This window comes from Centroberyx gerrardi, chromosome 22 (assembly GCF_048128805.1).
Source record: "Centroberyx gerrardi isolate f3 chromosome 22, fCenGer3.hap1.cur.20231027, whole genome shotgun sequence".
NCBI classification, from domain to species: Eukaryota; Metazoa; Chordata; class Actinopteri; order Beryciformes; family Berycidae; genus Centroberyx; species Centroberyx gerrardi.
This window is the reverse complement of record NC_136018.1, coordinates 11,362,913-11,389,524: the sequence shown is the minus strand read 5'-3', so window position 1 is coordinate 11,389,524 and position 26,612 is coordinate 11,362,913. Positions and strand designations below refer to the sequence as shown.

At 44.5% G+C, this 26,612-nt stretch overlaps 2 protein-coding genes across 4 annotated transcripts; one reads left to right on the top strand and one right to left on the bottom strand.

Moving 5' to 3' along the window:
* The first annotated feature begins 488 nt into the window (after positions 1 to 488).
* pde7a (phosphodiesterase 7A) lies at positions 489 to 20,640 on the top strand. Of its 3 annotated transcripts, XM_078291442.1 has the most exons (13): positions 489 to 1,130; positions 1,359 to 1,509; positions 12,139 to 12,199; positions 14,571 to 14,660; positions 15,402 to 15,565; positions 15,680 to 15,743; positions 16,809 to 17,005; positions 17,175 to 17,306; positions 17,466 to 17,557; positions 17,812 to 17,956; positions 18,046 to 18,142; positions 18,374 to 18,454; positions 18,748 to 20,640. In XM_078291442.1, exons 2-13 carry the CDS (start codon positions 1,372 to 1,374, stop codon positions 19,023 to 19,025), a joined length of 1,539 nt encoding a protein of 512 aa, XP_078147568.1. In that variant the 5' UTR covers positions 489 to 1,130; positions 1,359 to 1,371; the 3' UTR covers positions 19,026 to 20,640. The 3 variants fall into 3 exon arrangements, with proteins under 3 accessions (XP_078147568.1, XP_071780096.1, XP_071780095.1); XM_071923995.2 differs by having other exon boundaries at positions 489 to 1,509; positions 14,574 to 14,660; XM_071923994.2 differs by having other exon boundaries at positions 489 to 1,509.
* A 254-nt stretch (positions 20,641 to 20,894) lies between these two features.
* mtfr1 (mitochondrial fission regulator 1) lies at positions 20,895 to 26,325 on the bottom strand. Its single transcript, XM_071924004.2, has 8 exons — positions 26,250 to 26,325; positions 25,521 to 25,627; positions 25,127 to 25,225; positions 24,126 to 24,259; positions 23,647 to 23,882; positions 23,181 to 23,436; positions 22,835 to 23,015; positions 20,895 to 22,688 (listed from the first exon to the last, which is right to left on the bottom strand). Exons 2-8 carry the CDS (start codon positions 25,554 to 25,556, stop codon positions 22,641 to 22,643), a joined length of 990 nt encoding a protein of 329 aa, XP_071780105.2. The 5' UTR covers positions 25,557 to 25,627; positions 26,250 to 26,325; the 3' UTR covers positions 20,895 to 22,640.
* Between the last annotated feature and the right edge of the window lie 287 nt (positions 26,326 to 26,612).

Here is a 26,612-nt window from a genome sequence, read left to right as displayed (position 1 = left end):
ACAGTAAGCAGCTGTCAGCCTGCTCTACATTGTAGTCTACATGTCTCCTGAATCATCACAGGCAGACCTATGGAACAAACTGCCTCGGCCTAATAGATATTTCCTAGGCTACGTTTCAAACTCCCGGTGAGTCCCAGCTCCCAAGTACTATGAGTCATGAGAGGAAGGTAATCACAGGCAATGATGTGGACCGCTGCAGGGCAAGCCCCGTTGTGGAGGAATACCCTTGTGAAGGTCCACGCCGTCTGCAAACGACTGCTCATATCGGTCTTGGGATCGCCCTGGCCGCACAGCCAATCGGTTAACCCGTTTCAAACGTGTCAAGCGGCCGCGTCCAATCAGCGCAGACGTAACATTAGCCGCCTCGATGCCATTGGACGAGCTCACACAAGGGCGTTTTTTTAGTTCGCTCCAACAGCACCATCTCTGGCAGGTGGTGTGTGCTTTAAAACCATACAGTAGGCTAATGTTTAGGACGATAGGTAGGTAGTTGTAGGGAAATCAGCACACTTTGCGTTAATATTCTGTCGTTCTGGTGAATCGTTTTGCGTTGCGTGGCATTAGATCTATTTTTTTAATCCGCCGGATCCGCAGTGAATGAGATGAACGTCGGGGTTCCCTCTCTGAGCCAGACACTTTGTGTTTTACGGTCTGTGGTGAATTAGACAACTGGTTCTTCATGCAGCTTTTGAAAAAAAAGAGACAGAAAAGCCCTACATGTTGATTATGTTTCTTTACTACAGCAAGTCTGAATGAGAAAACCTCGCAGCCACGGCAGACAAGGTCTCGCATCCTGGAGCCGTCTCACTTCATCCACCGGTGTTACATATAATATGATATGTTGATGACATTTTTTGGAAGTGGTCGTGCCTTTTGTTTTCATTTCGGGATATGTGATATGCGGATCCATAACGCAACGAAAGGCATATGAGCGGACGTTTCTTTTTTTTTTTTTTTTTTTTTTTTTTTTTGACCGAAAATGAGGAAGCGTTTTTATAAAGACTCAGAAAATGGTAAGGTCTCGTCGTTCGTGGGCCCGGATTTGAGTAAAATGAGGAGGAAAGGAGCAAATGCAAAAGCAGCATGAAATTTTCCCATAGAATGACACCAAAGGAGGTAAAACGATGAAGGTAGAAAAGACGCAGCATCAATGAAGGCGATCTGGACAAGTTTTGAGTCGCTCATAATGAACAGAAATACTTTGCAGCTCAATAACAGATCGTTTCCACAATATTGAAAGATTTTTCTCGGCTTTGCAAAATTCTCCAGTTGTCCAGTCATTTATTTTCGCCCTGCAACTATTATTTTTTCATTTGACTATTTGATTTTTTTTTTTTTTTTTTTGGATCCGGATCCAGCCCTGACTATTCAATGGAAGTATGTTATCAGCTGCCGGTTTTGCCTCTAGACAGGCCGGTTCCCAAGCATGTCCTCAGCCGGAGGGGAGCCATTAGTTTCAGCTCCAGCTCATCTCTGTTCGGGGCTCCTGATCCGAGACAGCTGTCACAGGTAAAAAAAAAAAAGAAAAATCCTCTGCATTTTCCCTCTTTTTTTTCTTCTTCTTCTAAACATTTATCATTTAGTAACCATGGGATTGGCGCTGGGGAATCACACAGGCCTGCAACCAGCACGTTTCAACAAAGATGTGAATGATCCACTGGAATCTTGCAGGTGGTTGTTTGGTTCCTAGGCCCTAACACACACACACACACACAGACACACACACACACACACACACACACACACACACAAACCAACCGTCTCCTAACTGCTTTGCATTTGTGCATGTTGTCCAAAGATAGAGGCCCTCTTTCACCCACTTCGGCCAGTTCACTGACAGTGTAATACCGAAAGTATATCATTCTCTAACAGTTGTCACCCGGGACTTGCCACATGTGCCACAAGGAACGTGCCACACTGTTAATTATCTTAACATCCCTTGACACATTGACAAGAGAAACATAAATCATTGAGTCATACTTGAACTTCCTGCTTTCTCAGAGTGTTGAACTCTTGGAAAAGTGCCTCTGGTAAGCCTGCCTCTATGTTTCTACTCTGCAGCGAGAGAAAAGGTAGGCTACACAATAATGTTGTGGGGTCACATTCTGCTTGGTTCTCTCATGTGTACACAAACTGGCACGGCAGCACAATGCATCTCCAATGCATTAGCCAAGCATTGAGTCACTGTTGTTGTGTATGAGCATGTGCCTCAGATGGTGCACCATCCATTAGGCCTTTGTCCAGTACACTTGCTTCACCGACCGTAACCCACATGTGCCTGCATGCTCAATTCAGAGAAACGTCACACATCGAGTCAAGTTTAAACGCACTGATTCCCCAGGATGTTGCACTTTAAAGCATTTCTGCTAATGCTTCTGTAGTTTTTGCACTAAAGCAACACGCCGCACCTGGATCTCTTGGGGTCACGTTCTGCTAGGTGTTCATGTACAGAAACTCCCACGGCATCTCCCCACACATTAACCAAGCTTTTAGTCACCGTTGTTGACCGTGTGAGCGTCCCCTTCAATGGGCCGTCCATTAGCCCTTTGTCCAGCACCCTGCTCCACATAACCACCCATGTGTGTCTGCTTTGAACCTACCACACCATCACAGGCAACCCCCTCAATGCTCAAAGACGGATGCATAGCCCTCAGTGTGCTCGTCCTCTGTGGCCTCTGGGCTCGTCTTTGGCTTTCGGGTTAATTGGTGTTTCGTCAGATGTCGAGGAATGCTGGATATGCTGGCCGGACAAGCCTCAACTGCCCATCCATCCATCTTTCCATCCATCCATCTTTCTTTCCATGCTGCCGGCCGCCATCCTACGTCTCCATCATCACTCTACGCCTTTGTGAGGCAGACTTATGAAAGTAATGCAAGGGCAGGGATTGTTGGCCAGGGCAGAGTCCTGTTACTGCGCCATACATTGGCGGTTCTGTTCTGGAGCAGCCCAGTGTGACTGACCATGCTTCTCAGACCGCAGCTCAAAGGAGGGATCCCAAAACCTCAGGAGGAAAACCCATCTCAGCATAACACTAGACGGCTCACCCTCGGCGTACAAACACACAAGTGTAACACTATTGTGTTTCTTGGTCAGGTTTGCCAGTTGCTTTCTCTTGAGTGGGCCAGAGTTCATTTTCAGTCTGTGTGGTGCGCTGTCATCGTGCTCCTTTTGTTGTGAAAAATGGTTCACTTGCAGCAAACAGTAGGCTTTGTAGTGTTAAGTGAGGTTCCAGTGAAACAACAATGATTTGCATGTCATTTCTGTGGAGACGATGTTGAATCACAAATTTAAGATTCACGAACACTTTTATACATTGTGCAAAAACAAGACAGTGACAGAGAGAGATTCAGTAATTAAACAGAAAGACCTGCTGACATAGTCATTTGTCATTTCTTTTTTCCTCCTGAATATTGGCAGAATTGGATACTGGCTATGAACGCGTGTGCACACACACACACAGACACGCACACACACACAGCGCAGTCACTCAGCCTTTGTCACAGAGCAATTACACTCCTCTAAATATTGTGTCTTCGGGCCCTATGTATGACCATAAGGGTGCATTTGTCCTTGGTGGCTGCTGTGTTTTTGTGTGTGGTTCCACAGGCCTGTTGTTTGTGGAAGCAGGGCTGGACTAGCATTGCAGAAAGAGGCAGTTAGGCATGTGCCTGGGCTCTGGGGGCAGTGGTTTGGCCCGCTGCCAGACTCACAGATGGCCGGAGTCTCAGTCTCTTTCTTTCTCTGGCTATCTTGTTCCGCTCACTCACAAGCTCCCTCTCTTTCTTTCTCCTTCTCCTCTCCCCCCCCCTCTCTTCCCCCCTCAGATGAAGACATTTCCTCTTGTAAACAGAGGACGAAAGAGTAGCGTTGAGGAGACGACAGAGTCTCAGAAGAATGTGTCATTCTGTGGTCCTGGAATGCATATGATTGGGTGTAAATATGCTCTTGAAGAGGCGTTGCAAGCAGCAATGGCGTGAAATAAATGGGGCTCATTTAGCTAAAAGAGTGCCTCTACTGTTTTTTATTACCATGCATGTTAGCTGCTTGTTGATTAATTCCTTAAAGCAGGCCGGAAGATGATTCGCTCAACTTATTGCTTGTACGTTGAGATGCATGCAGGTCCCCTCTGGCTTCTCTGGATTGACCGGTAAATGCAGGACTGAGACAGATTAGATTGGCGCGCTATGAAAGGACCTGATGTACAGGACAAGGAGTAGGACACAGCAATGAGTCATGAGGTCGTCTAACATGCACATACACGTGCACGACGCACATGCATTCACATGTGCACACACAGGTAGGTTGGCATCAGTGCCTGCCAGTACTTGTTTACATTCAGAGTGTTGCTCATGGCAGGACTGAGAGTAGGTTTCTGTGCCATGTGGCTGGCTATGTCTTGATTTGGAACCAGTAACACACACACACACACACACACACACACACACACACATTCACATTGTTCTTATGACGAGGCTGAGTAATTGACTTTTACCTTTGTTTTGAATCCAGCTCAGATACAAGAATCAATAAACAGATGTGTGATATTAATGAGGCCGGGCAGTCACATGGCTTTTGATGACAGCGAGAGAAAGTAGCTTGGAGTGGGAATGCTGGTCTGTCATCAGCTCAGTCCTTCACATTTTAGTCAATGAGTTCATCCAGAGTACCTTGGCCACTGACCCCAGAGCAACTCTCCTCCTCTTGAGATGTTTGACACACACACACAGGCCCAGGAGAAAATGATAGGCCTGTATGCAAGAGCAGGAGATAGCGCCGCTTGTTTCATCTGCGCTAGATGGGTGTTTCTGTGCAGAGTACGATAAGGGAATACATTACAGTACTTCTTTTGGAGGGAGTAAGTCTGTTGATCTTAACTGAAGCGATAAGGCATTTTTTTTTCCCACGCAGTGCCATCGGATTGACGTCGTTTCAGGATGTGGTAAGAATGCTGAAGGAGCCGTTCAGACTCTGCCTGGTGTTTCACAACCTTTCACAAAAACTTTAACCCTTGCGGCGCCAAAGTTAGCTTTCGGCAAAATTCGCTTGAATGAACGGCAATGAACCGGAGAGTATGGTACTGATTATTTCATTAGGCCTTACACAAGTAGGATGTGGATGCTTTAGTTAATAAACAGGATCCAAACAAACCTCACATCCTCTCCTCAGTCAAACATATTGGCTGTCTCTCTAAGGGGCCCCTCTTATCACATGACCATTCTGTTTTTGTGCTGCAGTGTTGAGTGCAATCAGCCGTGAGAATATGGGTCCACACATCAACACTCTAACCGACACAGTGTCAGGGCCAACTGCTCTGGCTGAATATTAATCATATTTACTGTAGGCCTATAGACGTGGGCAGAGACTATACAGAAAAGAGGAATTCATTTACCCTGATTCTTAGTTTTACTCGCCAAATATTGTACTTGGCAAATCGATTGACACATCCATTTACGGGCTTAAGGAGAGGATATCTTAGAAGTTGCCCCCAGGCACGCTGGTCATAGACCTGTTTTTCGTTTTCCCTTCTTAGAAGGTGAAGGCTTTCGAAAGGGGAGCGTTAAGCCGACCCAGAGAGGCAATTAGAGCCTGGGGATGATGTTTGAAATGAATGAAATTCCAGTGCAGGGTAGACACCCTGCGAGAACATGAAGCGTGTGTCCCCCCCATCCCCCACCCTTTAACTCTGCTTGTTTCATAGCGCACCGCTAAAAGCACATTTATACAGTGGCCTGTTAAAGCGCCTTGTGTAAAGAAGCCTTAAATCATTTTATGACACTTAACTCACCAGTAAAAAAAAAATGTTGCAGATATATTACTGCTTGACAAGCACGTTTCTTTGTTCTGTAGTGACAAAACCACTGCCATGTCATTTTCCGTCAGAGGCCTGGCCTTCCTTGTTGCTTTGGGCCACCCGCCCCACCCCCCACCCCCCCGCGCGCACACACACACACACACACACATCCCCCACCCCCTCCATACCTCGACCTCCACCCCCCCCTCTTAGAAACTCACTGGAGCTGGAGTGTGTCAGAGTGGACAGTGTTCCCATAAAACACTCTTAGCAGCAGGTAGACTCAATCTATGGCTTTGTGTAAGCAGTGGCTGGTGCACACACACACACACACACACAAACATACAGTATACTCTCACTCACTCAAAACCTGTGCAGTAAAGTCCATGTTTATGGGCTAGCACTCACTTACTGGAATGTGCCGTCCTACACAGCAGAGCGCTGCAAGAGGTCATAACTCAGAAGGAAGCTTTCGGTTTATGAAGCCGTGCTGAGACCAGCTGCTTTTATCTCGTGAATTTACGTGTGTGTGTGTGTGTCTCTGTGTGTGTGTGTGCTCTGCTTTGTTTCTGATATGTCAGAGTTTATAGGAATACTGCTGGTTTCCTCCTTTGTTTGGCCGTCACTCACATGAGGAAGGCAGGCTTTATCGCTGTGGTTGAAACAGGGAAGTGTGAGAATGCTGCACTTTTCACCGGACAGTTGAACACCATTGAAAGGGCTTCAGACTTACAGTATCAGCTCGATCGCAGCGCTGTGACGACAAGAGAGCACGTTTTACAATAGTCACTGAACTGTTTTGAATTGAAGCTCTTGCAACTCACCCAGTGCCTTTTGATTTAGACACACGCTCACAAAGCATTACTCTGCCTGCTTTGTGCACACATCACCATAACAATAAGGTGGCTGTTAATGGGGACAAAAGCCAGATATTTGACACACCTTTGTTAGTATACGGCAGGGTCTCACCTGGTTCCAATAAGGTCACTTCAGTTCACATTACTGAGCCTTTGTGATGTTGTGTTTCCATCTATTTAACTCAAGGAGTCAGAAAATGGGCAATATTCAAGCACTGGGGTTACTCACACAGGTTGTGACATCACATGACCTCGTGACCTCAGAAACCTGAGCACTCTGACCCCAGACAGAGAGCCTCAGCTCAGATAAGAAGCAGAGCCACATGAGAACAAGCCTACATGGAACGGCAGTGAGCACAATGAGCAGACTCTTAATTCACACTGTTCTCACTAGTAGCCAGTTTGGTTAGGCTGCTCACCCACGTAGCCAAATCTGTGTGATGAAGGTGACAAAATAGGCTAGGATTTGTGCCTGTGCTTGATTCTGTACCAAATAAACTACAACTTTGACTTGATATGACAACGTATGCAAGTGTATCCTGACCCTCCTCTGAATAATAACGCTTTGGTGTTGCATGAGGGTCAAAGGGACAGACAAAAGAAGTGTTCAATAAGGCTTTCTTTAGAATGCAGTTGTCCACCGTCACTGGCTAGGACTACTTAACTATCAGATTCATTATCATCTGGGCAGTATTAGCTCTAGATGGGGACTCTTTCAGATATACCTGATTAATTCTAGCATGGGTTGAATGATGTTTTTTTTTTAATAACCCAGTGTGTCTAGTTGGCTGTTAACTAATACTAATTTCTCCATTAACCCCCCTCCCAGTTTTGCATTAGCCCTGACTGAAAAAATGCCATGGGCCAGCAAATGGGTAGAACTCTTAGTCTTGTTTGATGTCAGAGGCCATGGGTCAAACAGGGTTGTGACTTTCATAGTAGAAGAGAAGTTCATCTACCTGGTAACTGCTGCTATAAGTAATGTTATCATCAAGGATAGAGAGAAAATTTTAGGTCAGGTAGGCAGCTGAACTGGTGCGGAATACCTCAGAACAAGTGACAAGTAAACATACAAGCAAACACTATAAGTTGGAAATTGCTTTTTTATTCTAGTGCAAGTATGTGCCATGTTATCCCGTCCATATTTGTTTTAAGCCTTTGCAAGAATGAGATGAACCACTGCTGGACCACATTCCTTGCACTGTTCCATATAATTGAAATCTATGATAAGTGTGTGCAAAGCAAAACAGCAAATCAAACTGATGCAGTTTATTATTAGTGGACTGACGCTGTGTAGATCAGCGAGCTGCAGCATGTGCCATGTGTTGGTGACATTGTGGGCTCAACTGCTGCTTCTGACCTCTTTCGCATGTCATCATCTCTCTCCCATATTTCCCATCACCCTCTGCTGTGAAGCATAAATGCCCAAAACACTGAACTTACAAAGGAGCTCAAGTTAATGAATGTGGGACCATGGGAGGTGTATGGTTTTGTGTGTGTGTGTGTGTTGGCACTGCAAGGCGTGGCAGGGGTGTGTGGTGTGGGCCGTCCATTTCAAGGGTAAAACGTGACTTTCCCCCCCTTTCACAGCGGGATGTGACATTGACAAAGTGTTTGCACTACCACCTCCTCCTTACCAGCTCTCAAGGGAGCACATGCCAGTGTCCACTTCAGTGCCAACTGGTTACTGGCTCCTTGCCAGTGCCTGTGTGTGTTTGCAGCAAGTTGTGGCCAAAAGGTTTGTTTGGGCAGGCGTTGGCAAGCCTGGTCACTCCCCCATCCCCAGTCCTAGTGCCAGCATTGTGCAGTTCCCACGTATGTTGCAGTTGATACCCACCCCCTCACACACACACACACACACACACACACACACACACACACACACACACACACATACATACATACATACATACATACATACATATATACACACACACAGACACGCACACACACGCACACACACACACACACACAATCTATATTGCTCACACTAGCCACCGATGCTGTGTGTAAACACAGAGGCCTGTTGACACTAAAATACAGCTTTGCAGATTACCCACCCTGAGTCAAGCTGTTTGCTAGCCAGTAAAATATTAGCTTTGGATTGGCTGCTGTCATGAGCTTAGAGGACAGGCAGGGTCAGTGTGTGTGTGTGTGTGTGCGTGTCTGTGTGTGTGTATGTGGAGGAGATGCACACTAATCCTTAGGATATGGTGTAATGAGAATGCGTGCATGTACATTTGTGTGTGCACGTGTTTGTGTTTGTGTTTGTGTATAAACTAGTGATGGTGGTTATTAAATGGTCCCAGAATGTAGACAGTCATATCAGCTCTTCTGTTCTGTCACTGTCCTCTGGTTCAATCTCTGTATATCAGGCTATACTATGGCCCTGATTGGATTTTGGTCACATTGGCACAAATTTGTTCACATTTTCAGCACAAGGGAAATGGTTTCCCAGCCTTTTGAGAATGCATAGTGGGGGGAAAATGGCTTGAAAACTTCATGTTTTTCTTTGGAGAGGAGAGAGGATAGGGAAGCCGTTTGGGTTGAGCGGGGGGAAAAAGACGGGCGAGGGGCTGAGGAAGAGCGCAAGGGAATGCTAATAAATTAAAATCATGTATGCAAATAGACTGAGTCTGTTGACGTCAGAGATTGTGTTGTGTGCCATGTGGGACACCCTGGTCAGCAAATATAGAGCTGCAGCTCGCAACTAAAGACCAAGAAACAGACAGCTGGCTAACTAGCTAGTTACTCAGCCACTTGGTCAGTTATTCAGTCAGCTAGGCGGTCAGCCGGGCAGCAAGTCGGCCGTCAGCGAGCCAAACATCAGCCCATCATTCTCTGACCAGACAGTCAGTCCATCAATCTGCTGGCAAGTCAGTCAATGAGCCAAGCAGCCAGTCATGCAGGCCGCCTGTAGAAAGGGTAACCCTAGACGAGGGTAGCCCCAGGAGGGAGAGTAGAGGAGGCCTGGAGGGGGGCCAGGATGTGTGGAGTGCATGGAGAGGTGAGCCAGCACCTCAGTCTAGCCCCGAGCAGCTGTCTGTCTACAGAGCATAAGCTATGCGATTCCCAGAGTCATGTCCACTGCAACTGCTGCTACGCCTATGACTTGTGCTGCTGCAGCTGCCTCCTGCTGAGGGATACTGTACGCACTTGACAGTGTTGCAGACACGTCAGTGAAGACCCAAACACACTGAGAGCGGTAATTGACGTGCAACATTTGATGCTTCTGTGGTGCACTGCAGGCAGAAGTGCTGAAGTGTCAGTAACACTGGCACCTGCATTTCACCACTGCCACTGACACATTACTAAATCATATTTCCTGTTCCATAGCCTATTCTACAGTCTGCCTCATAAATTTGGAGACCAGCTAGTAGACTGTCTGTAGACTGTATAGTATTAATATTTTCTCCACATATCTGAACATTTGTATACTACTAGCTAAAGTATGCACTCAGGTTTGGATTGAGTTAATTAGCTTTTCCTCATCCATTTCTTGGCTTACTGTATCCTACTTGTCCCAGCAGTGGATCCCTCTTTGACCACCCAACCGTTCTTCAGTTTTTTTGTTTTTTTTTTAGATACGGAGCACCTCATGGATCCAGAAAGTAACTCACTCACACATTCATTCATTCATTCACTCACTCACAGTTATTTGCCCCTGGTGGCCGTTAGGAGGCATTGCACACAGGATGCTGGGAATCACTGTTTGGTCTGCAATACTGCTGAACTTTGTCGGCTGTTTCGCATCTATGATACTTTGTGGCCTTGTTTTCCTTTTATAAGGGTTTTCTTGGGAGGTTTTCCTTGTCTTCACTGAGGGTCTAAAGTTGGTGGTGCCAGGTAGGCTAGGCTCAGTGAGGTAGGATAGGTAGGCCTGTTATGTCTTTCCAACATGCTATTTTGTGTCTTGTGCTTTGTTCTATTTCCTTTTGTTTATATTGTTGCATACTGTATTGCATTGTTTTGTTTTTGTGGTTGATTGTTGATTAGTTAGATCTATGTAGGCTCATTCTAAAGTCCTTTTATTTATTTTTATTCATTTAACCTTTATTTAACCAGGAAGTCCCTTGAGATTGAAATCTCTTTTCCGAGGGAGACCTGGCCAAGACAGCACACCAGTTACAGTTTAAATAGAAATAAAACACAACAGACACGGAATACAAACATCAGTTACAGTTATATAGCTTATAGCTTATAGCTTTGAGACATGCTTGTGATGAAGGGCTATATAAATATACTTGACTTGACTTTACTTGACTTGACTTACTATGTTGATGCTCCAAAACCAAGTTCGGAGCAGATGCATCAAGGTCACCGCTTGACACTTCTAGTGCGCGTCGAACCATTCAAAACAATTGGCACTACCGCCGCTCCCAGTGCATTTCTGCCTCAAGGAACTAGGGGTGTCCTGATTTGTGTTGATATATTTGGGGCAAAAACAAGTATACAAGTTGAAGTATTTGTACCCAAGGCCAACTCATGAAGGCTTTAAAAACGAATGTAGTCATCTGTACATCTCCAACAGTATCAGAATAGAAGCTCTGATCTGAGAATAGCTATCCCCTTCAAGTGAAGATCACACAGTATTATATAGTGTTCCTATTTTCAGAAGCTTAATGAATGTAGTGCTTGATAGTACGTCTATATAGACCTCATAGTTTCAACAAGGAGGTTGTCTCTCTCTCACTCACTGTTCTTTTGCTCTCTCCATCCTTTTCTACCTTTTTCTCTTTCTCACTCTTTCTGTGTTTTTGTGTGTCTCTCTCACTATCTGACCTCTGCACCCCCCCCCCCTATTTATTGTTAATAGGAAGGGAAGGATAAGGGGGGGCTGCAGGGCTATTACACTGGGAAATGAGGTGTTATTAACTAAATAAGATTCTCTCTCTCCTGGCCTAAACAATGTTTTTTCCCACCATGTTCCCTTTGGAGACCTCTGCTACAGCACCTTCAGTCACTTAACCCACTAAATCTACAATTACAGTAACCACTTCAAGAAAGACTACTAGTTGTCAATTGCAGTTTGTTATTTTGTTGTGTGTGACTGTGTGTGTGTGTATGTGTGGGTGCAGCTGCACATGTGTCTACATTACACGTGTGTGTTTCTCACATGACTGATAGCAGTGGTGTGTGTGCCCAATCAGCCAGATGATATGGAGCTGGAACATGTTTATCAGTGTAACGGTTCTACCACACGCACACACACACACACACACACACACACGCACTGCTCACTTATCAGGCTCTGAATATATACGTTGCACCAACATGTTTAAAAATTTGTTTAAAATGGTTCTTATCGTATCTTTTTCTCATTCTTTCGTGTTTTGGGGTGGGGTGGGTATTGTTCACATAAATTTTAGCCATTTCAACCACTGGTAGGTCCTACATGAAATAATATTACATTGCTATGATATTTATTATATTGCTATAATAATTTGACATTAGTTTTTGATGATATGTTTCCTTCTGTGTTTGTTCAGAGACGAGGGGCCATCTCCTATGACAGCTCAGACCAGACAGCACTGTACATTCGTATGCTAGGTAAGTGTATTCCACTGTCAACACACACACACACACACACAAACACACACACACACACACACACACACACACACACACACACACACACACACACTCACTCTCACTCTCACCCTTCTCAGCTCACTGAGAGATTTATCTCCTCAGCGTTATTGTCCATTTCTTATCACACAATGGCTTAAAACCAGTGAAACAGGAAGAGGAATAGATGGATCGGAGATGGAGAGAGGGATGTAGAGATTATGAAGAGATGGGAACGCACTAGACTATGTGTCCAGAGTCCACTCAATCCCTGGCCTTTTGATAATCTCTCAATCACAATAGGCTTAGGTTGTGCATGTGTCTGCAGTGTTAAGTGTTTCTTTGAATTTTTATCAGATTTGCTAAGAGTCCAGGATTTGATTTGGAACCCCATTGGGTTCAGAGGAGACTAAAGGCTGATGGAAAGTGGTGTGTTTTTTTTTTGTACACGTGTGTGTGTGTGTGTGTGTGTGTGTGTGTGTGTGTGTGTACATACAGTATGTGTGTGTGCATTTGTGTTTGTCTCTACCTACTGCTGGCTCGTAGCTCTGCTGAGCAGATTGAGTCAAACGCATGGGATAATGGTGGGATTAGAGCCAAGGTCTCTCCCTGCTCAGACTCCACACCGACATCAATCTGAGCTCCCTCACAGACAGGTCTGGCCTCTCATGTAACCTTCACCACTCCCCTTCGCAGATCTGACAGTGTTGGCTGGGAGTGAGCAGCAAGTTGGAAACTAGAATTGCTGACAGTGTCAGCCTGTCAGTGTAGGTTCTAGATATCAGATTGCCTCAGATCTGTGAAGGGTAGTGAGATGCAGCGCGCATGAAATGGAGCCGTACAGTATGAGCACTTTAGGGCCTATTGAATGACTAGGTTGATATACTGTTTACTGTAGCTTTCACACTGCATTGCTGTACTTTGGTGGTGCCAATTTGATCCTTGCCAGCTTGATAATATCCATGAGTTGACTGCTGCCACGTGTGTCTGGGCACAGTAACAGCAATTTATCGAGCTGACTGAAGGAGCTTTAGCTTTTTAATCATTTTACTTGGCTAAGTATGATGGCAGTCTCATACGTCACTGGAATAAAGCATCTGTCTGTGTAGATTTTATATTAAATGAGGAGAGGCATGCTAATGCAGGCTGGTGGTTGCCGGGCCAGGGTTAAGTCTGCCAAGTTAATGCTGATGTGCTTTCAAATAGCAGGACTCAGAGCTTTGGCCACATCAGTAATAATGACATGACCTACATCCACCCCAAAGCACCAGCTCTCATGCACCACTGGGGAAACATGCACCCTCTGACTCTCAAAACACACTAATCACACAAGCACACACGTGCCGAGTGCTAGCACATGCATCTGCAGATGGGACAGATGTACACACACGTGGGCAGACACACACACACTCACTCACTGCCCAAGAGTGCATGAATGTTAATGTTTACTTGGTCATAATTTGATTATTGCATGTGAAATGCCACTGACATGGTTTCACTTTTCACATTCATACAAACAACTTTACAAACAGCTTCTCAAAATAATGTTGAGCATCACTATGCATTTAATTGTAATTCTTAGTTTTTGGTATTTTGATAGGAGCTTGTGTAATATTCAAACAGATGTTTGCAAGTAAGTAACATGCTGGTTTGGCGAACACACCTGTATGACTGCTTTGATTTTATCCAGTGCACATACTACACAATCACACACTGAAATCAGAAGTGCCATGCTGGAAACCATTGCGCTGCACCTCGATCAGTATTGACTCCACTGCCGTATCGACTCTTGCCTCGATCGACTCACTAGCATCGTACTGCATCAGTGTCATAGCAGCATCCTGTCACCTCGCAGCGCTCTCACTGCTCCTGACTGCAGTCTACAAGCCGGCCGGCCGCCGTCCGTCTGCTCCCAGTCTGGAGCACGAGCCTGTTCCTGTTCCTCTGTCTGACTACTAACAGGGTTGTAGATGAACAATAGATCACTCTCAGTGGCTCCGAGTACTAATAGTAGAGCAGACTATCCTGACATGGCATTGCATGCTCCGCTGTTCGACTGACTTGTCTGTCCATTGAATTTTCTCTTCGGGAAAGTGGGAGTGTGTGTTTGTGTGTGACTATGCACGCACATGGGTTGAACACACCAGACCTGGGTCAAATAGTATTTGCAAATCAATCTTTTGTGTTCATTTTGTTCGTTGCATTGTCCTGTGGCAAAACCCAACCATGTGGCACCTAACTAGGATAAAATATAGTATTGAAAATTTGCAAATACTAATTAGCCTAGCACATCCAGACATTTCCCTCTCCAAGCAGCATGACGTTTGAGGAAGTGTGTGCTGATTTCTTCTAGGAGATGTGAGAGTGAGAAGTCAGGTTGGATTTGAACCGGAACGAAGAAACTCCCACCCATACCTGTGCATCGACTTCCGAACTCTTCACAGTGAGTATGAATCACAGCCAATTACCTCGACTTGCCGACCTCTTTGATGACAAGAGAGATGGTGCCATTAAATTGTAGCCCTGCGTACATTCCCACTCTTCTAGCGAGATTGACAGATGTTTGTGCACAGCTTAGGTATTTCACACGCTGATAAGGACCAAGGTGTGTCTTAGCGTAAACCTTGTGCAAGGATTTTTATCAAAGCCGCACCACTGATGATAGGCAAACTATTTTCATACACACTGAAACCTTTTCAAAAAACTTCAAACATCTACATAGAAGTAGTGTGTGTGTGTGTTTGTGTGTGTGTGTGTGTGTGTGTGTGTGTGTGTGTGTGTGTGTGTGTGTTGTGTTGACATCCTGACCCACATGTAATCCTACCTCGTGCTGACGTGTTTCCGGATTGCAGCCATAGTTTATAAAGACAGACAGTGCTTTTGTGTGTGTGTGTGTGTGTGTGTGTGAGTCCGTCCACTGACAAAGCATGACTGGTGTGTGTTCCCAGACGAGAGGCTTAAGAGTGGGCGGCTGTGTCAGCAGCGAGTCTGTTTGTATATCGCTGTGTTGGTGTCAGATCCCCTCTGAGTTTGTGTGACCCAAATGATTCGCCGACCCTAACAAGCCTGTGAAACAAAGATTCCATGAACTATTTGTTGTTTAGTTCACTTCTGACACCGTTAGTCAATTATCCTTGTGTGTGTGTGTGTGTGTGTGTGTGTGTGTGTGTGTGTGTGCTCGCAGCACGGCTGGGCTCTGGGTCCACCTCGGCCAGCTCTGCCCCTGAAAGGAGGGTCCACAGGCTGCTGAGCTTCCAGAGGTACCTGCACTCGTCCCGCCTGCTGCGGGGAAGCCCCCAGCAGATCCCCCTCCACATCCTCGATGAGGACTACACTGGACAGGCCAGGGTATGACACCCACCTCATATTATCACAACAATAATACAACACGCAAATGCAGATTTGCTTTGTTCACATGGGACATAACTATACTTCTGTGGTCTTGTTTTCCCTCTCTTGTAGTGCATGCTGGAAAAAGTCGGGTGCTGGAATTTTGACATTTTCCTCTTCGACAGGCTGACAAACGGTAAGCTGTGGCTGTAAAATATGATCTGAAATGTCGGTCAAAAGTTGCTGGAAATGTCATCATGATAAGATGGGCCATACAGCGCTGACAAGAGAATCCAGCATAATGTTGCATACTGCTTTCCAGCCTGGCCTTAGATACAGCATGTTACCAATGGCGCCATCTGTTGGATGGAACACACCACATTTTTCATATTGACATTCTGCTATGTACATTGTCAAAAAAAGAATGTAAGATATGCAAAGAGCTCTAAAAGTGAATCACTACTTAATCACTTCTTAAAGGAAAAATGCTTTTAAAAAGCAGGTATTGGTGATGTACCTTGCATTTCTGGGCCCATTTTGTTGTTTCGGTATTTTTCTTATTCCCGAGGATAACTGGCCAAATGCAGGCGATGTGATGTCATGCTGTGATATTTTCAGCGCAGCTACAATGGAGTTAGCAAGTTTTTTTTTTAACTATCTAAAACATCAACAGTAAATATCAGGTTCTGCGGTCAAAGAGCAAGGGCTTCTTTCTAGAGCCGCCATTTTGCACCAACATTCAACAGTCATACAGGAAGAAATCCATCATAGAAGGTGCAGCGATACCAGTTTCTCCACCCACAGTAGCCTCAATAGACCAGAATGCAATGCAGCCGCAAGACATGTTGAGTTTTGAGCAAGAGGTGGGACGCTCACTTTCTCTGAACTGGAAAAACTCACCCTCTTGCTCTTAATATGGTGTTGCTTCCACTCTCTACCTACACATATAACCTACAACTGAATGCAACAAGTTCACACCCCTTCTTTGGGGGCTGTTGAAAGTCATTCTGGGAAATGTAGGAAATCACTAACTGAAGTAGACATAGACAAGGTAGGTTAAGGGAAATTGGATACACCATAAATGTAAATTACAAGACTTCATCTGAAAATAACTCCTGGAATGACATCACAGATTGATGACATATAACAGTGTAAGAGTATCCGAGGGTGGATTTTTCCTTTCGCACTAGTGAAAAGCAAATTCGTGAAATCAAACGAAAGCTGAACGTTCATCCTCGTTGTCTCCTTGGGCCGTGTTCAGGAAACAGCCTGATCACCCTGACCTTCCACCTGCTGAACCAGTATGGGCTGGTGGAGCTCTTCCAGCTGGACATGGTGAAACTCTGGAGGTTCCTGGTCATGGTCCAGGAGGACTACCACAGCGACAACCCCTACCACAACGCTGTCCACGCCGCGGACGTCACACAGGCCATGTACTGCTACCTACGGGAACCCATGGTGAGACATTGTGATCCACGAGGGGAAAACATCATTTGTAGATATTGTAGATTGGAAACATACTCAAATTCATGCATGTTCTGATGAAGATCTGTTAGACCGAAAACCACTCTCTAGCCACTCTAATAAGGGAGTATTTTTATTTTAAACACTTTTTTTTTTTGTGCAGCTCTCCAAGTCTCTGACCTCCTGTGACATCCTACTTGGCCTGCTAGCAGCCGCCACTCACGACCTGGACCATCCCGGGGTCAACCAGCCTTTCCTCATCAAGACCGACCACTACCTAGCTACACTCTACAGGGTGAGAACGCACTGCGGCGCACAGTCAGGAAATCCATCCCCCATCTGTAGCCTGTCACACCCGTCTCTGACTCATGAATGTACTCCTGTGGAAGACATTGTACAAATTATTAAATCCATGTGTCTGCATTTGTGCACAATTTGTCCTTGTAATGTGCAGAATACCTCAGTTCTGGAAAACCACCACTGGAAGTCTGCAGTGGGCCTGCTCAGAGAGACTGGGCTGTTTTCCCACCTGCCTGCTGAGGACAGGTCAGTCTGACATTGAAATTGTACTAAGTGCACCAAGCAAACTGCTAGACGGCGTGCTAGGTGGCACTTGTTGGGAGGTTTTGCATGTTACCGCTGCTGAAATTACAGCTGCTGGTTACTGCTGAACATTCGGAAATTGTGTTACTTTCAAAGGGCTTTACCACATCTTATAGTTTTATAAGATGGAAATGCCAGCAGGTGCCAAAGTCTTTGCTATACAACCTGATCTAATCAATCTGCATTTGACTCATCAGCCTGAACATGGAGAGGCAGCTGGGCTCCTTAATCCTGGCCACGGACATCAGCAGACAGAATGATTACCTGTCCAAGTTCCGCACGCACCTGGACCACGAGGATCTGTGCTTGAGCAGCGGCAACCACCGCCACTTCATCCTGCAGGTCAGTTAGCTGCTCTGTCCTAGGACACGGGACTGCACCTACCGAAACCACGGCTTTCTTAATTCTGTTTTGACTCCATCCCCACGCAGATGGCTCTGAAGTGTGCGGACATCTGCAACCCCTGCAGACCCTGGGAGCTCAGCAAACTGTGGAGTGAGAAAGTGACGGAGGAGTTCTTCCAACAAGGTTTATTTCTCTCTGCTGCCTTCTTTCACATTGTTTACTCTTAAGGTCATACTCTTTCATTTCATGTTTTCTTTGATCCTGTTCCAGTTCTTTCTCACCATCTTTGAATCCCTGACTTTTTCTTCTATGTTCTTTGTATGGTTTCTTCTCATTGTACCCAATTATATAATAATAAAATGTGTAACGGCATATAATAATTATATGCATTACATTTTTATTGTGTTTCTGTAGGAGATATTGAGAAGAAGCACAAACTTGAAGTCAGCCCACTTTGTGACAGAGCGACCAACACAGTCGGCAACATTCAAATTGGCAAGTTGTTCAACTCCAAGTTTATTTACAAAGCCCATTTTATAACACAGTATCTCAATGTGCTTTTACAAAATAAAAAGGCAGAAACACAGGTACAACCCAAACACACACACACACACACACACACAGTTAAACAAATGCATCATATATACCGTTTACAAATCAGCAATGCTAAATGAGTAGGTTTTGAGTTTGCATCTAAGCAAAGTTAATGTTGTATTCAGCAAACAGCTACAGCCTTTATCTCATTGTTAGCCCTTATCTGTGTCTTACCTCCCCTCCTCTCCCCCTAGGCTTCATGACATATGTGGTGGAGCCGCTGTTCGCAGAGTGGGCCCGTTTCTCCGACACACGTCTGTCCCAGACCATGCTGGGCCACCTGGGGCTGAACAAGGCCAGCTGGAGCGGCCTGCAGCAGGAACAAACCTCCGTCTCCGAGGAGGTGGAGCCCAGCACAGCCGGCGCCGACGCAGAAGCCGCCGACGCCTCTACCGAACCAGACGGCGCCACAGCTACAGCCACAAGAGGAACCAGCTCCAAAGAAATACCTCAGGGAAGCAGAGAATCCTGACACTCCATGTTTGCCCTTTTACCCCAGTCTCCTGACCCCGGCCTCGGGGTCTCACCACACACTGGGGCCCGGGTGGGGCGTCCAGGGACAGAGCATGGCCCGCACCCCTGCCGCTGCCCCACCTCATCCTAAGACCTTGTTTATGTTTTGTTGCTTTTGCCTCCCATCTTGACAAACCACTGATTTTATTTAATTTATTTAATTTTAAATTCCTTTTTTTTGGCATAGAGCAATACATAGATACCTCATTTGGCTACTGCTGTATTTTCTTTTATTTGCTTTGTTTTATTTATTTGTCCACTGTAGTTTTGGCATTACTGATCGAAGACACCACTATTTTTTGGTTGGCGAATCTTAAGGGACAAACAGTATAAGAACTGAAGAATACATTTTTTTCTGGTATTTTGAAGTGCCATTTGAAAACAAAGATTTGAAGAATGATTTGAACTGATTTGACTGAGACAACTTGAGTATTCAGACATGAGACTCTCCTAAGACTTGAGAGTAATGCTGTGTGTTGCATTCGTAATGAAGATTCTTCCTCATGTACAAACGAAAATGTGACAAGCCCAGTCCTTTTGCTGCCTCTACGAAGACTGTTTACGCATCTCCTCGTTCGTTTGTTGTTCCTTTCCCTCGAACTGTACTGAAGTGAATCATGTTGGCTCCGCGGTTTGCCTTCTAAGCACAGATGTGAAGAACCACTCGTTTGAACTGTCATCCCACTGTTTAAGCCATGAGCAGAACCTTATTCAACCACACCGGATGCCATAAGTAACTCCACCTGTGCTGCAATGTATTCGACTCCTTGCACTCCAAAATAACGACTGTGTTGGACGTGCAGCTTTCTTCTCCACGAGATCTTCAGGACGCTCTGTGAAGGTATTGTAAGTTTCAGTGCTGGTTGAACTCGGGGCATGGATGCCTCCCACACTGGGGATCAGTTACTCATTGTGCATACATCTCACCTGGAACTCCACGCAACTCAACTCGCTCAGGGTTTTGCCAATCTCTTATCAAGAGGGAGAGGGGGGGGGGGGGGGGGGGATGCAAGGTTGCCTGGCTAGGATCACTTCTACTGACGGAGACTCTCCCTCTCCACAGAATGTCTCTCACGTTAGCCACATGCAACCTAAAGGACTGCTCGATCGATGCCTTATAACTATGCACAAACTATGCTAAGTGACCAAACCAACTCCTATTCCCATCAAGTGCATGGTGTGCTTGTCTTTGAATGCACTGTCCAATCCCTTTGCCTTTTTGTTGTGAGGAACAACAACTCCAACTGTCCTTTTTGTACGGAAACAAAATGGTCGAGTGACTTTGAACATTCCATTTCCTTGTGTTTGGTTTGTCTACTTTGATTCTGTATAGTGGCACAAATTGTGTTTGTGTTTAAACATTTTGAAAGATAACAGGTGCTTTTCTTACTTTAGCTGATTTGTATTTTGCTGTAAGTGCTGTAAGACTGTTGATAAAACCGTTTACAATTTGTTGCGACAGCCATTTTTGGGAAGACTTCAGTGTCAAGCCAGATTTTGTAAAGGCTTTGCTGTATTGACCTTTTTGATACATGCCTGTTGCAGTTACAATTTGATTAATAAAACCTGTTGTTGAAAAATGTTTCTTGGACTTTAAAAACGTTGATAAGTAAGTAGATCACGTAGATCAAATATTCTCTATTCAACACTTAGAAGGATAATGCAAACTTGAAAGTGAAAGATAACTTATCTTTCAAAATTAATTGCACTCAGCCACTAATACAACTTGAAGGCAGGTGACTTTCATAAGAAGGTTAAAATTCAACCATGTCAGACTTACAGCTTAAAGTCAGAACTGATCATACAGTATAAAACACTTTAGATTCCATGTTACTTTTATTTGGAGATTTGACAATTCAAGTCAATTAACAGCAGTTTTTGTGGAAGACTCCTATACAGATCTTGAATACTAAATAACAGAAAATTTTAAGTAACCACTCAATTACTACTGACAGATCCAGTCCACCTTCCCTTATAAAAGGTAATAATAGAGTTTACTTGGAGCGGCAACTGCACTGGCATAAATAGAACAGAAATGGTGAGGACGATGTGTGCAATCCTGACGCACACAGGTCACCATACAGATTAGTGTCACTTTGAACAAAATACTGCCTGAGAACAGTTATCTTCCCACGAGGAGTCAGACACACAGTACACTGCATGGTACAAAGTTTTGAAGCGCTTTGTTCCAAAACGAGATGCCCACCATCTTGAACATGTGATACTACTCTCAAAATGATTGCTGGCATGAAAGCATAAATCCTTTTGGATATTATTTAAATAGTAGGTACCTTAGGACCCATGACTAGTTTATTAAAAAAAAACAAAGCAAAAAAAAAAAAAAGGATTCAATAATCTTTACTTTGGCGTTATGGAATAACTAATAAAATGTAGTATTTTTTCCAGTATGAATATATTACTTTGGAACCAAGTTCTGGCTAAAGGCTTTAGTGTTTTGAGGAAAAAATGCAAATTTCTGATCAAGGGGAGTACTGACAACGCCACAAAAATCAAACATTAATCTGTACTATCAACAACCTCTAAACATGAGCTTTGCAGGGCTATGGCTTAAGTGTTTTCCTCACTATTTAAGCATCATTCTATCATGGAAATAAGGAGGTAAAGGGATATCAAAGTTGACATTTGACAATGAAAGGCAGAACCTCACAGACCATCACTGGAATGTCTTTGGCCGTTAAACAGGATCAAAGTAAGGAGATGAGTGATGGTCACTAACACTGGGATGCACACATTTGATCCAGCAAAAGTCACGCTAACTATGTCAAGACTGGCAAGACTGGCATCCAATTAAACAGAAGTCTTAAAGCTAAAAAATAAAAAAACTTGCCTAAAATCAAATACTGTGCATGCTTTGACAGGATCAATAACTGGATAAATCTACACATAATTACCTGTGTTAAATAAAAACTAGATTATTTACTTAAACCATGACATAAATAGATGGTCCCCAATCATAAATTAGGCAGACTACAAGGCATTATACATGAACAATACAGCACAGTATTCCACAAGTAAGAACTTCAGAAAGTGCTCCCTTTCTTCTGCGACAGATGAACACTACGCTTTCACCAACCCCTCAAGAAGGGGAATGCAAAAGTGACAAACCATACTATGTGCATCAGTTTCAACAACACACACAAAAAGCTACTAATGATTGAACAATAAAAGTAATAACCAATAAGGATTCTGTAGTGTTGCCTACAACATACACTCTAATAGCACTCTCACTCTTTGTCTATAAAACGCATTTAAGAGTAGGAACTTAGACTCCTGAACACAAAAACAAGACACTTGGTTAAACAAACAACAGAAAGCGAATATTATAAGTTATCAAAGTGCAAAAATAATGTAGATGGTCAAGATGACTGTCAGATGCAACACTAAGAGAGATGGCCAGTATCTGGAGCAGCCTGCCATCTGGTTCCGGCAGAATCCCTTGTTGTTCCAAAGAAACAGCTGATATTAAAAAGGTTGATATGGCACTTCAGAGTGTCCGTGGTCGATCTGGACCTCTAGTTCAGAACCGTCATTCATCGATGAACCCAACACTGGTTCAGAGGAACTTCCTTTTTCCAGTGGATTTCAACATGTGCTGCCCAAACTATAACAGAGAAAAGACAGAATAACAATATTTTTATCATTGACATTACAGACGCTTGATTCCAAAGCTTAAGAAAGACAGGAGGCAAGAGGAAGGCCCCTCTTACTTATTACTACTGATGTGCTACCAAGTACAACACCTCTCACCAACGCAGTCTCCGTTTGAGGTTTCACCTCCGGGACAGGGAGTTTGAAATCGTCCTGGTCTTCCTGTTCACTGTTGTGTCGATAACGATGGGCAAACTTGCGTTTCAGGGCCTCGGCAATGAGAGCTGCGGCGTCTGTAGGCCCGCTGGCCTTGGCTTTGGCATTAACCTCTCCTGGACGACTGCAACAACACACAAGTAACAAGTATTATCATGATGCTAGTGACACAGTTTGATTTATTTGCATGCTATACAAGCATTTTGTCCCATTTACAGCAGTTTCCTGAGGAGATATGAGCGTAAACGTGTTGGTCTAAAAGTCACTGACTTCAGAACTAGACACCCACCTTTTGACTGAACGCAACTTCACTTTGCCCATGTCCTTCAGCACATCGAGCATGCTGGGGATTTCTGCTGGCTTGGGCCCCGACTCCAAATCTGTCTGGCTGTCCGTCTTCTTCCCTCTGCGCTCTTTAATCAAGTCAATGGCTGAGAAGGTCCGCTGGAGGCTGGGGGGTGGTGGAGGAGGAGGTGGAGGAGGAGGTGGAGGAGGGGCACCACAGGGTGGAGGAGGAGGAGGAGGGGGGGTCCCTGTGGCAGGAGCTGAGGTTAAGAGAGATGGAGGAAAAACAAATCTTACGGCCATGTAATATGTGACATTCTGCTGCCACCTAGAGGCAGGCACACAAGATCACAGCGGGGAAAAACGGAGACCAAATCACCCAGTGTATGAAAGACTGTAGGCTGGGCAAGATAAGTCAGTGAAAGCCGGTGAATGTGTCCGATTGTTCTGAAAGCTACTGTTTGACGTACCTGGCTGTGTGTTCTTTTCCTGAGCCAGTACAATCTGCGCTATCTGGGCTCTGAGTTTGGCAAGCTCTGACTCCAGTGCACTGATCTTCTGAATGGCCTCATCATTGACAACCGTCGGCCCCTGCGGGTCCGGATCCCCCTTGTGCAGGCTCGGTAAAGACCTCTGTCGGGTTAAGGGTCTTCGGTGAGGTTGAGGCTGGTGGGCTCGGAAAACAAGCCCCGTTGGTGGTCCTGGCCTGTTTCAACAAGGCCAGTTACTATTACAGACAGGCAGAATCGCACTCACATGTGGAAACTGCTGACAAGAATTAGTCAATTCCCAGATTAGCAGCTTGTTAACTGAAATTCTCCTCAAAATCAATAATGGATCACTATGGAGTGTTTGATAGTGAGCGGGTTGTGTGCAGTTCTTTGATTTTATTACCTTGAGAAAAGCATTCCAGAGTTAGACAACAGTTCTCTCTCCATCCTTATCTCACCTGGGTCTGCCAAAGTAGTCTTCGTCATCCTCCTCATCCCTGTCGATCCAGCTGACGTCAGCCAGAGAGGCCACTGGGCAGTTCTGCCACCTGGCGCCATTCAGGACACCAGCGTCCTCAGTGTAAGGATGAAGCTGAGTGACCAGCCATGTTCCAACAGTTAGACAAAAAACATTTTCCAAAACACACCAGAGAAGAACACAGCACAACACGGCATCTCGACGACTAGCCTTTGCTTAAATATAGAGCTCCTTCTTATGTTTAAAGATAAAAGGAAGTAATAAAGCGGAAATGAGGACAGATGAGGGGGGAAAAGTAGTAAAATAGTTTAAGGGCCCTCTATATGTTGTTAATGAAAGGCTCTGACAAATAACTCAGCAGGTGTTTAGTCAGCACAAGCTTGGTGTAGGTCGCCGAGTGAACTGACCTAAAGCAGACATACTGCATTCCTCATAGCTAGGGAGGGTAGCTGGAGACAGAAGAAAACAGAAGAAAAGAGAAAGCACAGTATTGAAGGAGACAAGAAAAATCTAAAGATTGTGTTTTTATAATACAATTATACAAAAAATTGGAATACCACAAAGTTAATTTGTTCTTACAGTTTAAAAAACATTTTCTGAACATTCTCAGAGCTTTAGTGATGAGCAAATATCTCCAATCTGATGACTTCATCCACTCTGTTTATGTTTCATAAAACAAAACAGACAGTCAAGCAGATAAAAACAAAACAAAACTGTTGAACAGGGTGTGTGATTTGTTATCACATGCTGTGACACCAGTAAGGAGTAAGGAGACAGAAGCAGAAGACAGAAGAGAAGACTAGAGAAAAGCCTAAATGCAATGTGACAAATTCAAACAACCTCGAACCATAAGAGAGTCAAAATGCCAAAAGGCATTGTATACATGATATATCCTCAAAGTCAGGCAGGCCTGTCAAGTGTTATCATTACACTCTTTAAAAACTTTGAACTTGGATAATGACAGTGGAAACGTTCCCTCACCTGAAAATGGACCCTTGGACAGGGTTTAAAAGGAAGACTGGTAGCTATTCTCCTCACAATACTCCTTGAGGACCCATAGGCCTTGGCTGATCCAAAAGCCTGCAAAACATAAGCATGTGTCATACGTCTGGGAAAAACTGACATCATGACTAAAAGAAAAAATCATGTGAGTCTATGTTCTGTCCATGATGGTTTACTGATATTTAACACATAGTTTACACCAGCTGTGACGCGGGCAGTGGGTAGTACTTTTCATATCTGGCAAGTGAGAAACTGTCTCTTCTGTCATTAAATTGACTATGGGCTGAACTAATGTATGTAATGTAACTAATGTATAACAACATTATGTAGATTAGACACTTATCAGGCCAGATGTCAACAGATAGTCACACACCAGGTCCATTTCAATCCGTGCATTGTCTTTACTCATTCCTGTCGATGTGTTTTACAGGGGCTGGTGCACGCAAGCCCCAAGACTAAGGGCATCTTCAACAGGGCAATCTGCAAGAAACACAAACCAGGAGTGAGGAATTTCAGTTGCACAATCTTAGAACAAACTGTAGTTAGATCAACTTCGGCCCAATGTGAGTAGTCAGGATATCAACTAACATTACGGTTACATAAAAAGGGCTTCTGATAACCCTGGGTCTATTTGTTTTTATGCTGGGACACTGAATGCCAGTGTCCCGATAGGATGTAATGAAAACAGCAGGGTAACGTTACCGATTCGAGGCTAGGTTTATTCACTGCCTCTAAACTAAAGACAAGCAAAACCCGAAGAAAACAGGGAATACATAAAGTGACATGGCATGGTAGCGAACGTCACCAGGCCGCTGTGACATCTGTTTACGATCCTAGGTAAAAACATCAAGAAATTTTGAATCTGAACCAGTCGTACTGCACTGACAAGTCAAGTTACAGCAGGCAAACCTTAACTTTAGCGGGCAGTGTGGCTATGCTAACAACGTTAGCGGGCTAACGTTAGCGAACTTTTAACACAACGATTTAGAAGGATCTGTCGAAGACACAAAATTTGGGCATTCTCTAACGAACGACAGCCAACGAGAGATGTTAGAGTCATGTTTGAGGATCAATTCTTTATGTGAAATTAAAGCCAACTTACCGAGACGAAGTTAACTTTAGCTAACAAGTTGCTATTTTTCCACCTTGTCAAACCAATGTACATCCACCGCAGTAACTGGATAATGTGGGAAGAGTCATGGAAATTTTTTTGAGCCAATTGGATTACACAGATTGCAATAGCTGGGCGGGTACGGTGACTGTCAAGCGCCATCGTTGGCTATTCAGATTGAGTGGCAGACAAAAAGACCAACTGGGATGGACACTTGATATAAAGCTTTCTGATGATTGGGTCTTATATCAGTCGATCAATATATACTGTCCAATTATATGCCACAAACTATGTGGATGTTCGTTACATATCCCTCGATTGTCCGGGCGAGATGTGTTCCTATTTAAACTAATG

Excerpts from the sequence above, each read along its gene's own strand:
- mtfr1 (XM_071924004.2), bottom strand. The coding sequence starts at position 25,556 with ATGAGTAAAGACAATGCACGGATTGAAATGGACCTG. Across the intron at positions 24,260-25,126 it reads GTCCAAGGGTCCATTTTCAG|CTTCATCCTTACACTGAGGA; the intron begins GTGAGGGAACGT and ends CTGGTCACTCAG. Across the intron at positions 23,437-23,646 it reads GGAAAAGAACACACAGCCAG|CTCCTGCCACAGGGACCCCC; the intron begins GTACGTCAAACA and ends TCTTAACCTCAG.
- pde7a (XM_078291442.1), top strand. The coding sequence starts at position 1,372 with ATGGAAGTATGTTATCAGCTGCCGGTTTTGCCTCTAGACAGGCCGGTT. Across the intron at positions 14,661-15,401 it reads CGACTTCCGAACTCTTCACA|CACGGCTGGGCTCTGGGTCC; the intron begins GTGAGTATGAAT and ends GTGTGCTCGCAG. Across the intron at positions 17,006-17,174 it reads GCTACCTACGGGAACCCATG|CTCTCCAAGTCTCTGACCTC; the intron begins GTGAGACATTGT and ends TTTTTTGTGCAG.